At 47.1% G+C, this 13,742-nt stretch overlaps 1 protein-coding gene across 1 annotated transcript in view; it reads left to right on the top strand.

Moving 5' to 3' along the window:
* PAPPA (pappalysin 1) overlaps positions 1-13,742 on the top strand; it is a 212,916-nt gene that overhangs the window by 72,300 nt on the left and 126,874 nt on the right. The window contains 1 exon segment of the mRNA XM_087822859.1: positions 3,679-4,177. Within this exon segment, the coding sequence (XP_087678985.1) occupies positions 3,679-4,177 (499 nt within the window).

The raw sequence follows: 13,742 nt of genomic DNA, 5'->3' as shown, positions 1-13,742 counted from the left end.
GCACTGTTTCCTTTTTTTCTTATTTGCATGAGCCTCTCCCCCGTTTTCTGCCTAGAATATTTCAGGTGCACTGAAGTTTTCATCTGGAAAAAACTTGGCTCCAAGTTTTTATAACTGTATTTGTGTCAACAGCTGCAGTGTATATGCACATAAATATAGAATAGATGTCTGTATAGATCTTCATAAATGTAAATTTAAATCAGCATAAGTATGTATAAATATATTTTACACACACACTTGGCCTCGTTTCTAGTGGGCAGCTTATATAAACATGTGAGCTTTCCTTTAGTCACCGTACATGTAAAAGGATGTGTATTAATAATGAAGTAACAGTACCTTTGCGTTTTTCCCTCCCCCTCCCTTCTTCCCTCTCTCCCCCCACTCCTGCCCCCCCCCCTTTCTCCAGTCCTCAGTTTCTCTCCTGTCTCGGCCTTTCTCCTGCCCTGCCACCACACGTGCAATCAATTTCCCATCTGTGTGATGTTCTCCGTAGGGCTCGGATTGCTCCTCATCTGCTGTGATGTCGCTTTCTCCAAGGCACAGCTGTGCATTCACTGTCTGCATTAGCACAGATGCCTCCTAGCTGGTCGCTAGACTAGAAGCCCCATGAGGGCAGAGACTGTGTCTTTAGAAACCTCTGTTTTTTCTGGGACTAGCCAACCCTGACACAAACGAGGCACTCAATAAGTATTCTTTGAATGCATGGATGGATGGATGGATGGATGGATGGATGGATGGATGGATGGATGGATGGATGGATGGATAGACAAATGGATAAAAAGTATTTGTGTCTCTAAACAATGATTTTTCTAAAAGACGACTTTCACTTGCTTGATTAAAATTCTCCAGTAGCTCCCCACCTCTCTCAATATGAAGTCCAGCTCCCTTACAGGGACACACAAGACCCTTCGTCACCTGGGTTCTACTTTCTTTGCAGCCTGATCACCTGCTGCCCTCCCGTTGCTTTCAAAACCGCAGTCGTCTGAACGCACATTCTCTATCGACTGTTCTCTTGGTTTGGAATGCCTCCGCCCCTCGCAGGCTTTTCCTTAACTCCCCCTTACTTTTGAGAACAGAGCTAATACAGACACGAGCATCTATTAAATATTTCATCCCATTTGAGTTTTACAGCAACCCTGTAAGGCGATTTGCAGTAGGTGACACAGTGTGAAGCTGGAGAGCTGATATTTTAGCCCAACCTCCAGGGCGTCAGAGCCTGGCGTGCTGCCAGCACCAACAGTATCACATAATAGTCTCCTCCCCATCGGGGGAATTACTTAACCATCGGAGTCTCAGTTTCCTCTTCTTTAAAACGAGTTTCCTAAGACCTGCATCATAAACTTATTGCTGGGATGAAAAGAGCTGAGGCGTGTAACGTGCCTGGCGCCACGCCTGGCACGTAGAGGATGGCCGATTCATGGAGCCTGGTACCATCGAAGGGATCGCTGCTTCGTGATGGGTTGGACTCAGGGACGCTTGAGGCTCTTTTTTGACATCTAAAAGTTTGTGTCAGATAACCAGACAAGCACAAAGCTTGCTAAGATTTGTATTCCTGTTTACTTACTTGAGCACAGTGACCAGGCTCACCTTCCTGTCCTTTTGAAAGCTTTTGGCCCCTCTTTTGATTAACAAGAAACCAGGCAGAAAGCCTGAGCCAAACAGATGTGTCATCTTTGCCCTCCTGTGGCTTCCCACCGCAGACAGTTTCTCCAAGGAAGGGAGAGAGATTGCTCGGTCCCTTGCCGATTCCAGAAGAAGGCCCCTGGAGGGCGTGGAATGTTCCCCGGGCGCTCACATCCCGCAGCAGGCTCCATGGGGCACCATGGGGCGTCCCCTTCTCTCCTAACTTCACATTACCAGGACAGAAGGGTCTCCATTTAACATATACGTACTGAGAATCCACGATGTTCACTGCCTTTGGTCCAGGCTCTGTATTAAGCAAAGACTACATGGTATTGAGTGTAACAGAGCTGCAGAATAGAGACAAAAATGATCATGATCCTGCAGGATTTGCTGACGAGCAGGTGAATTAATTAATGGCTGTGGAATGTGCTTCATATGTATTGAAATGTTACCCTCAATAAAGCTTACTGAATGACTAAGCGATACATATATGCCAACAACCCACAGTTAGAGGATCAGGAACTCAGCGGGATGGAGAGGAGATGGCAAGGAAGGCTTCGGCTCAGGTGGGGAGTGCCTTGGACTTACATTACCGATCGCTGCCAGCCGGCCTTTGCTGCAGTAGGTGAATGAGCCAACGCGGAGGGGCCGAGGGAGCCTTGGAGCCCTGTGCATCTCTCCTTGTTCTGATGTGTTATATCTAAAAGGCCTCTCTGGATTTTGCCTGTCCCCCTATTTCTTCTCTTCTCTATCTCCGCTTGGTGTTTTCTCTCCTCTCCCTTGGTGGCAAGAGGCAGGGAGATGGGAGGCGTTTACAACCGTCGCCGGAACAGGTTTTCCACCCCAGATGACTTTCAGGTTTTCATATGGCGGCGATTCTGTTTTGCTGTAACAGCATCACGGAGCCTTTCCTGACAAATACTGCTTTTCCTCTTGCTTTAGAAATGCCCAGACCCCCATTCTCCACCAACTGCTGATGCCCGGGAGGAGGGGTGGCGGTGGCAGGTAGCACAGCGTAAGGTCCTCTGTCCCACCCTCACCATCGGCTCTGCGTCTCTTGCTCGACTCTCTGAAACAAATGAGAGCCAGTCACCGTGTTGAGTCCTGACTGCTCTTCTCAGCTGCGCGGAGGAGAGCTCTGTGAGGGTCCAGGACTAGTGATCTCAGCCGAGAAGAATTCAGAAGTCGCTGCCGTCTGACATCAGTGGGGATGAGGCATTGTCTCCAGGAGGAAAGAGCAGAAAATTCCCTCCCTCCTCCTCCCCCTCCTCCCCCAGCCCTCCCCTTCCCGAGTCAGGCTGGCCAGAGCATGGGGAGCTCAGTGGCGTGGAATGGCCTCGTTAGTGAAGGGCAGGAGGAGCAGTAAGGTGGCCCCAGGGCGGCCTTCCAGCTCTGTCATTCATGGTTCTAGACAGTTTCCTCCCGGAGTCCTCAGCCCCAGGGGCAGAAGCTATCTCCCCTTTGCTGAAGGTTTCTGGCCCTTCTGTCATTCCAAGCAGGTTGCACCACAGGTGACATCATGGGAATTCTAGTTTATCTGAGTGGCCCCTGCATCCAGTAGTGAAAATGAACTTCAGCTTCCACAAGAGACAACACCGGCTTCTAATGCTGACCTTGACACGTCAACCTGTGAGGCTTGGCCCATTTCCTCCATATCTCCCCACCTCTGAAATGAGTCCTTACAAGAATTAGAAAAGTTTATGGGTCCTAGTAGGTGTCTGACAAGTGGTTGTCCTTCTCTTCTTTCCATCGTAGTCGCAAAGCCTACAAATGGGAGTCGAGGAAGGGAACTTTGGGCATTAATTCAATAGTAAGACACTTAAAAATAGTCTCGACCAAATGTCTGGTAATTCACTTAGGAGCTCCACTGCAGTGGTGGGGGTGAGCTGGGTGCTATGCGGACAGCGGATTCACCGAAATGCTGAGAGTCTTCCCTTCCTTCTTCCCTGCTGTCTGAGTTTCTAGTGAGGCCAACCTCCCTTAAGGTCTGCAAGAAACTCCGAGGATCAGACTGAAAATCTTTGAGAAACTCATAGCCTCATCTCTTCCCCATAGGTCACCCAGATGTGGAACAGCCCTGTAAGTCCAGCGTCCGCACCTGGAGCCCCAATTCAGCTGTCAACCCACACACGGTCCCTCCGGCCTGCCCTGAGCCCCAAGGCTGCTACCTTGAACTGGAATTCCGCTACCCTCTGGTCCCTGAGTCTCTGACGATCTGGGTCACCTTTGTCTCCACTGACTGGGACTCCAGTGGGGCTGTCAACGACATCAAACTATTGACTACCACGGGGAAGAACATCTCCCTGGGCCCTCAGAACGTCTTCTGCGATGTTCCACTGACCATCAAACTCCGGGGCGTGGGCGAGGAGGTGTATGGCATTCAGGTCTACACGTTGGATGAGCACCTGGAGATCGATGCTGCCATGCTGACGTCCGTGGCAGACAGCCCCCTCTGCCTAGAGTGTAAGCCCCTGCAGTACAAGGTGGTCCGGGACCCTCCCCTCCAGGCGGACGTGGCCTCCACCCTGCATCTCCATAGAAGATTCACAGACATGTAAGTGTGCTTTCCTGATAAGGAGAGAACCGAGTGGGTGCGCTGTGGAGGGACGAAAGGAGAGTCAGGCTCCCCTCTAGGGCTTTATAACGTGGCATCGTGTGTAGAGTTGTCTTAACAAGGCCGAGTTGATATGGTGGGAAATACAATGGACAAGGAACCTGGCGGCTTGGATTTGGGTGATAGCTCTGCTGTGTGACTCTGAGCACCACCACCTTTCTGACACACAGTTTTCGCGACAGTTGGCTGAGGATCAGCAGTGAAGAAGTCATTGATTACTAACGAAACTAGAACAAGCAGAGTTTGCTAGCGGTTTCTTTTTTATGTTAAATTGGAGAAGATTCATGCATCCTGATTGCTCCTCCGTGGGTGAGGAGAAGGCGAAGTTATAGCAGGTTGGCTGGGAGTTGACCACGTTCCTGGGTGTTTGCATGAGAATTTCTCTGGGAGGGGAACATCGCCAATTATGGTCCTTGGTTTATTTTTATTTTGGAAATGGAGCATGTGTTCAAACCTGTTGGATCCTCACGGGCCCCTGCGGATCTAGGTCTTCGTGATTCTTTTGGATAGCCAGTGCCTTTATAGGATGCAGTGTTTCTCCTCATATATATTTCTCAAACCACCCCTCCAGTACACCCTCCTCAATCATCCTCAGGATTTATATTTTATGAGAGAGGCCACATCCTGAGGAAGCCATCAGTGCTTTGCCCATATGCCCGACAGTGGGCTACGGTCTTTACATCGTTAACTTACTGCATCCTCTCTGCATCCACAGGCCTATTATCTTTCTCATTTTATAAACAAGAAAACACAGCTTAGAGATGCGGAGTCACGTGCCCAAGATCACACAGTTGGGAAGCGGTGAGATCAGGATCAGGATTCCACCTTGACACCTAAGCCAAGGCACTTAACCAGTGTTCAGTTAACGATGCGACTCCGGCTTCTGCTTTAACCTAACATGTGAGGGAGCCTTGGCCATCTAATTTGGGTACCAAGACTCTGAAGTCCATCACCACACATTTGTGGATCATTTATCACGTGCCATGGATATTGGTAGGGAATGCTTTGAACCTTGGAAGGAACAGTAGCTCAGGAGTCAGAGGCCCCCTGTTTCCTTCCAGCCAGTCCACTTACTAATGTTAGATAAATCAGCCAATCTCCTTGAGCCTCAATTTCCTCTCTGTGTGATGAAAATGTTGAAGCCCATGGTTTCTATGGGCCTTTTGTAGCTCTTTCTTTGATTCTAAGATGATATAAGACGCAATCTGTGCCCTGTCTACTTGAAAATATTTACTAAGCCAATCATTAATAGAAACCAAGTTCTGGAGGAAACTTTTAATCTTTTTAAGAGACAGGACCACTTTCAAACACTTTCCCAGCACTTCCTTTTACATGCCAGCAATTAACGTGCTCATCACAAGCAGATCTGGCCCATTCATTGCCTCGGAGATGAAGAACATCTGTTTAAGAACTCAGAGGGAGCACTTGGTTTGTGGACTTGAAACTTAAAGAATTGTCCTGCCTTCAAAATATTCCATAACCCTGTCTCTTCCATCTGCTAACTTGTCTAGGGTAGTAAAGTTCCATAAATATGCATCCACTTAAAATTTCTTTATAAAACCATGGAGGTAATAAAGAGTAGATGTCTTAAAAACCTCAGTTTAAACACAGCTTTTTTTTTTTTAACTCAAGTTATGAGCCTGTGAGAGCTGACACTGGTTGATAAGTAGAGAATGGTGGAAATTAAATTGAAGAGCACAAGTACTCTTTTCAGCCAAGTCCCAATCTTGCTGTGTGATCTTAGGCTCATCACCTACCCTTTCTGATCTCCAGAGGCCTCCTCTACAAGACGGAGGTCGCACTCGCTTAGTGGTTCTCAAACTCTGTTGCACAACGTGAAAACTGGGGACATTTCTAAGTTGCCTGCTCCTCACTTGCATACCCTCTCAACCCTTCCCTCCCCTCCCAGGTATTGATTTAACTGGTAAGGATAAGGCCTGACCATCGGACTCTTAAAATCTCACCAGGTAATTATAATGTGCAGCCAAGTTTAAGAACCACAGTGCTGAAAAATCAGGTTCTCAAAGTGTGGCCCCCGACCAGCGGCATCAACATCAAGTGGGTGCATAGAAAGGCCAGGTCCTGAGGCTCCAGCCCAGATGACTGAAGCAGAAACTCTGAGTCCCTGGCTTTTTCAGGTGACTCCGATTCTGGTTAAAGTTTGATACCAGTGCTCTAAATGATCTCTAAGGCCCAGGAATCTGCAAGGTCTCTTTCACTCATACAGCTACTCATTGGGTTTACAGCTATGCATTGAGAACATTCTTTGTGCCAGAGTCTGTCCTGGGAGCTGGAGATTGGAGGGATGACTCAGACCCGGCCCCTTCCCTATAAACACTCACACGTTAGTGCTAAAGACCTTAATTACTGACTAAAATGCCTAGTCCTGTGCCCATGTGCTTCTAGAACCACCACTCTCCAGGTCCACGCTCTTGTGCACTATTTGTTCTTTCATTCACTCCGTCAATATTTCTTTAGTCCCTGCTCTGTGGCAAGCACAGGGGCTAACCTGCGGCATTGGCTGGCCTTTCTCTTTGCTTTCTTGAGCCCCATGGAATTTGTTAGAGACCCAGGCTGGGCTGCCTGATCTGAATGTTCTCAGAGACTCTGAACTAAGTAAAACATCATTCCAAGTCATCCTACCACTTCAACGCCTTTATCTCTTAGTAATTCAAGTTCCGAACTCCAACACAAATACCTCTGTGTGTCTCCGTGTGTGTGTATTTGGCTGCTTTCACATTTTTTCCATATCAAATAAATTGGCTCATATACAAGTTCTATATAAAGACTGTTTTGGAGAAAAAGAGGAGAGAGAAAAAAAATGCTTTTTTTTTTCCTTCCCTAACTCAACCCATTACATGATCCCCTTTGACCTTTGTCTTCATTTTTTTCCCTCAGCAAAAATATTTATTCTTTCCGTTATCTGCCCTGGAGATAGTTTCCCAAGGTATGACATTGATGAAGGGAAGGGCTTCTGTGCTCGCCCCATAGACTCTTGCAGTAGACTGATGACTTTTGGCCGGGACAGGGGAGAAATTCGGAACGTCTCCCTTAAGTGGAAACCCCTTCATTGAATGAGAAGTGACACTAGCAGAGGAAAAGGGGGACCGGTGCCAACTCTGCTACTAATTCACATGTGACATTAGACATATTGCGTCACTTATTTAGACTTCAATTTCCCTGTGTGTAAAATGAGGGGAAAACATGTTACGAAATTCTATGTGGATCGATGTTGTTCTTAGGTGACAGGTGATTCATTCTCTCTCTCTCTCTCTCTCTCTCTCTCTCTCTCTCTCTCTCTCTCATCCCTGGTTCTGGATGCCCCAGTGAAATGTGTAGTGTGTGGACAATAACCATGATAATAATAATAACTACTACTTACTGAACACTGTTTTAAGTGCCTTACAAATATTGATGAGGCAGGGGAAGCTCAGAGAAAAGGCTAGAGCTCAGAAAATGCACTCGTCCCACCTACCATAGCTGGGGATGGCTGAGCCAGGTCTGATTCCAAATCCCACCTTCTCAAGCACGGCGCCTCCTGCTGTCGCAGTGCAAGGCAGACATGCATCCATGCTGGCTAAAGTTCAAGATTCAGCAAGGAGGAGACAGGCTTAGAGCACACAGGCCTCTAGCCCACGGTCAGTTCCTGGGACCCGGACTTGCGGCCCAGCAACACGGGTTGCACGGCCAGTTCTTTATGCCTGTGGCTGGGAAGAAAGGGCAGGAAGGCTTCTGTTTCTCAGCTGGACTGTCAGCTTGACTTGGGTCTGTATGGAATCTTCAGATTTCCCCAAGAGTGAAGGCTTGACAAAGCTAAGCCTTTTTTTTCTCTTTTGGCTTTTTTCTCTTTGGCTTAGAGTAAGTGAGGTGTAAAGCAAACCAGGAAGAGTGAATAGCAGCTCCGTCATTATTTATCTATTGATCTGCCCGTCCATTCATCATCAGTTCATTCAGCAGATATTCACGAGTGTCTAGGATCACCATGGAACTAGGATAGAGATCTCTGGCCTCGTGGGCACGCAGTTTAAAGGGGGAAATAGGTAAGGAATCCAGTGATTATACTGCAGCGTGAAAGATGCTATTGTGTGAGGAGTACAGGGAAACTTAGGAAGAGTATCTAACCCAGTTTGAGGTAGTTAAGGAGGTTTCTTAGGTGAAGTTCTGTACACACTGAGACCTGAAAGATGAGTAAGAGTTGATCTTTGAAGGGACTAGGGACAGTACTGATGGTTGAAACCAAGTGAGCTCTCAGGAAACATTGGTGAATGAATGAATGCATAAGTTAATGAATGAACCAACATACTATATTTCATAGCAAAAGTGCATGTTCAAGTGCAAACAAAAGTAGGGTTTTGAGGAGGGGAAATGTAGTGATCTGGGTTGTCAATCACTTTGGTTCTTAAATCTACTTCATTCTTTTTAATGGCTGTATAGTATTCCATAGTAGGAATAGTTATACTCCTAATGCTGGGCAATAGGTGTTTCACACATTTTTCTATTACAAACAAATGCTTCAGTGAGCACTCTTGTATTAACCTCCTTGTGGGCACATGTGAGCATCTCTCCAGGCTGATACTGAGAGATAGAACTGCTGGGTTATAAACTATGGACCTTTTTCCTTTCAGTGGATACATAGCCTGTGGCATCCTGAGAGAGTGAACTAGCTCACATCCCAACAGCAGTGGCTGGTGGGTCCCATGTTCTACGTTGCCACTACTACTTGACAAAATGAAGTGCTTTGTCTTTGGCCATTTGGCAGGTAAAACAGGACTTCTCTTTGATGTTCTTATGATTGAACATCTTGAGTGAGTGTCTTTCAGTTATTTACCAGCTATTCACATTTTCTCTTCTGCAACTTGCTAATGATATCTTTCACTTATGGTTGGTTGTTAATCTCCTGATGCCCCAGTTTTGCCATTTGTTAAGTTGGGATTTTAATGTCCACCTTTTTTGCATATCCATCAATGTTATTGGACCCTAGGGTGAAGCCGGTAGTCCATAGGGTGCTATCATCTATGAAGTTACTCTGAGTAATCATTTATGCATTAGTACATTTATCAAATGCTAATTAGCATGCTCTCAGTGACATTCTATATACAAAATGGGTGACAAAACTAACCTGGTTTCTGCCCTTGGTTGGGAGCTGAAGTTAGTCATCTTGTTAACCACCCTCCCATATGCTAGTAACATCCACTACTAGTAGTACTAATGTCACTACTAATAATAAGCTACCATGTAGTAGATATTTCATCTATGCTTGGTATCTTTTACAAGCCTACCAATCAGGTGTAGGTATCAGTGTGCCTTTTTAGATGGGGGAACTGAGACTCAAAGAGATGCCATTCACTAAGGTCCCACAGTTAATAGATGCTGGAGTCCAGTTAGACATCTTCTTGCCTGACCCCAAAGGGTGTGTCTGGCACACTGTACAGCATAGCCAGTCATTGCTGTGATGACAGTCAAAGGGGGATGTGGCATCTCAGTGGATGCAGAACGTCAATGTCAAAATTAGCTCTTATGGTTTTCAAGAAGCAATGGAATGAACACGCAAAAGATAAAGTAACACATTTTTCATTTGTTTATTGAACATTTGATTAGACAAGGAAGAGTCCTGATGAAGTGTACACATAGTCAGACCAGTGTGGTTTCCAGTAGCCTGTTGCTGAGATGTATCCTCCAGGGTCGACCTCCTCCTGAGCTGAGCAGGGCCTTCTCCCAGGCCTCCCCAACATGGTCTAGCCTCTGTGCTGATGTCCTGCCCACCAGGACAGAGGAGCAGCATCAGGAGTGAGAGCCGTTTCTCCAGCCCAGAGTGAATACCTCTGTTCCTGGCCCAAGCTAGCAGGGTACAGAGTCAGCACAATCTGACTCTATTTCTGGAAGCCAGGCATCATCCACCTCTGACTCCCTCTCATCAGTCTGAGGCCAAGTACCTCTCAGAATGAAATACGGGTTCCGAGAACATGAGGGTTTAGCAAAATCAACAGATCTCCGGATTCAGCAGCAGCCATAGAAGTGCTGACTGTCTCCAAGTACCTTCTCGATTTTGAAAGTGTGAAGCATCCATTTGATGCTGGCACCACTGGAATTGCTTATCTGAAAAATGTCTGTGTATCAGTCTGATGCACCGCTGAACTTTACAGCAAGTGGTCGTTACAGTGTCTCTTCCACAGATGTTGACTAAGACCCACTGAAGTGAACTGATGGACCTGAGGCTCCATCAGTTGAAAAGTTCATTCATTCATTCATTCATTCATTCATTCATTCATTCATTCATTCAATAACAAGTCCTTATGACCCGTCCATCTCAATGCTGGCGCTGTAATCATGAATCTTATAATTTGATAGGAAAGCTGAACTGAAAAATATCTCACATAAAAATATAATTACAAACTAAAGATTATTGTTACAAGAATATAATCCTCCCTTAAAGGAAGGGGGGATGGCCCTTCTTATGGAGTTCGGATTTATTTGTTGGGAAGTGGAGAACGAAACCAGTCAGATTTGTGTTTTTATAAAATTGCCCCAGGTTCCCTGTGAGGAAAGGACTGAGGAAGATGGATACAGTCCCTATAGGGTTGTAGCTCAAGTCCAAACCAGAGGTTATGGTTATTGGCATAGGGAAGCGGGTGAATTGGAGCTATGTTTCAAAGGTGAACTCAGTAGGACTTGGCGATGTGTTGGATGCTGCAAGGGTTTTAAGGCGGAGCTGTCCAGTGACTCCCGTTTCTGGTTTGAGAATTTGGAATGAGGGGAGGGCGATTTCCTGAAATGGAGGAATAGATTTTAGTGTAGTATTTGATCAGAAGGTTTTCCAAGACTTTCTTTGGGTGACAGTTAGTGAGATCAGGTTGCAGTGTGCCCTGGAGTCACCCACTTTGTTCTTTTGCTGTTCGCCCTGGGGCCAGGTAGGTAGGTTGGAGTGGACTTGGTTGTGTAGCTCCAATTCCTGATTTTTTAGAAAACAAACAAGTGAATAGGAAAGAGAAGGGAAATGACAGCTGTCAGAGTAATTACAGATGTGGGAAAGATGGAGGAATCTATCTCACACTGGGCATCGGCAAGACGAGTGGACAGAATCCATCCAGTCTGTGCTTGGAGATGATGGGCACCCTTAGGACAGGTCTTGGTGGGTTTGTGTCGTGTCTGCTGAAACAGAAACCTCAGGCGTTTACTTTAGAGAAGCTGAATTCTGCATCAGGAGATGGGATTCCCTGGCTGTCACACGACTGCCTTGCTGTGGGAGCCTGACCAAAATCCCTTCTATGGTTTGAACCTCAGCTCCTTCCCTTGGAAAAAGCGGGTGATGACTCCTGCCCACACAGTCTCGCAAGGGGTGCCCTGGAAAACTACTGACACAATAGACTTGGGAGAACATGATGGAGTCTGGGGAACTATGAAGATTTAAATGTTTATGATTCTTTCTGTTGTTTGGTTTTCATTAGGCTTGTTCTTGGCCAGGGCCAGGCTGGAGAGTATGTGTGAAAGGCAAACACAGGCACACGAACCGACACACACGGGACCCTTTCTGTTAAACTAACCGGAGCTGCTGTGGTTCAGTGCTGGATTAGAAGAAATGAAAGATACCCTGCACTTTAATCTCTGTCGCTGAACTAAAGAAAAAATTAAAAAGGGGAAACCCACCAAAATGCTGGCTCCTGGATCAGGAGACCAGAATTTCGGAATTGATGTGAAAGTTTGCTGTGTCCTTGGAATGTGACTCTCCATCCGTGGGCCCAAGTCCTGCTTCTGGGACATGAAGAGAGAGGTAGCTGACTCTAAAGGACAGTCTCTGTGCTGATGTTCTGTTCAGATCACTGATTGTGTCTAATTCGGTAAGGGCGGAAGGAGCAGGTGACATGTCACACTGGCAACAAGTCTGGACCATGGGCTCGGAGCCTGGCCCCTCTAAAGAAAGCTTTTCAGGCACACTGGGCCTCCCCCTGGCATATCTCCCTCTTAGGGCTTATCGAGCTCTCCCTTTGTGACAATTTCAGAACATACTGGTGCGTTTTCCTGTTCAGTGGCATTTTGACAAGAGGTGGGGACTAGGCAGGAGTTGCCACATTACCCTCAGCTTCTTGCGTGCAAGGCCAGGCGTGGGGAATGGCCAATACACAGAGGTAAATATGCATGCATGCAAGAGTAAGTAAACTCTGTGGCAGATCACTAGGTAGCAGAAATTCATGATGATACAGATTATGTTCGAGGCTTTTCTTTTAACTTCTAATATGGATTAGTTACCGGAGAACCAAAAGAACAAACGAGAATCTTATAACATGGTCTTTTCTGCTCTTCGGGCCTCAGTTTCCCTATCCTTAAAGTGAAGGGCTTAGTCCCTATGATGTTAAGTCAGTCTTCCATTCATTCAACAGGCAATTATTTAACACTGTCTTTGTAACAGGCCCTGTGCTGGGCAGTGAAGGTAAGTAACCCAGGCAGTAAGGGAGTCCCAGCCCAGTAGGAGCTTTGTCTAATTAATGTGAGAAGTAGACAAATACACAAATAGTAACAAAACAGGGAGAAAGGTTTTACCATAAGAGAAGCACATGGGCTAGGAGCTCCTGACACTCATCTTAAAGAGTCAGTGAGAACCTCTGGAAGAAGGTGGCATCTAAGCTAAGGCCGGGGGGGTGTAGCCAGGGTGGGGAGACGAGGCTTCTTGCTCACGGTGGCTGAGCAAAGAGACCAGAGAGGTTGAGAGGAGGCCGGTGACGAGGGCCCAGAGTGCCAGGCCGAAGGGTCTGGCCTTCACTGCGAGGGTGGTGGGGACTCACCGAATGTCCTTAGGTAAGAGAGGGTCCTGATTAGATTTGGTTTTGGGACAGCTCTTTGTCTATGTGTGGCTCTCTGGGTGGATATAGGGATGGAGGCACAGATTGTAAAGGGTAAGGGGAGGGAGACAGTGTTGCCAAAACTGAAGTAAGAGATGATGGCGGTGGTCTAGGGTAGTGACCCTGAGACTGGAAGGAAAGGGGTGGGGCTGAGCAAGACAAATGGGCCGGAAATACTTGATGCCTGAGCAGAGGCAGGAGGAAGGTGAGTGTCGGGGGGAGATGCCTGTGTTACTGGCATCACCGAGACAGAATGTGGAGTAGAGGCACGTTTGGGTTGGGGCGAGAGGAGGAAATGAGTTCAGAGGTGCCTTCCAGTGGCCAGCCTCTGAGTCAGTGGCTGGCACACAATTACGGTTCACTGGAAACCATAACATTTCTCCCCGCCCTAGAGCTGCGGGAGCAACGGAGGTGAGCTGGAGAATGTGCGCATGTGTGCGCACAGGAATGAGTGTGCGCACGAGTGTGTGTGCACTGGGGTGGGCAGGCAGGGCCCGTGAGACCACTGTTTGCATGATCCACTGATTCTCAAAGGTCCCCTGGGGGATCGTGGGGTTAATCTTCCGTAGCACTAATGCCTATAACGTTACAAGGTACGGGCTTTGTTTTCTACCCGGGATTAATCATTCACTCATGGGCTTTAACACAAGCCAGACACCACCTCCCTGTGC

Source organism: Miniopterus natalensis, chromosome 12 (assembly GCF_054644295.1).
Source record: "Miniopterus natalensis isolate mMinNat1 chromosome 12, mMinNat1.hap1, whole genome shotgun sequence".
Taxonomy (NCBI): Eukaryota; Metazoa; Chordata; class Mammalia; order Chiroptera; family Miniopteridae; genus Miniopterus; species Miniopterus natalensis.
The sequence above is the reverse complement of the archived record's forward strand: the minus strand, read 5'-3'. Positions and strand labels throughout refer to the sequence as shown.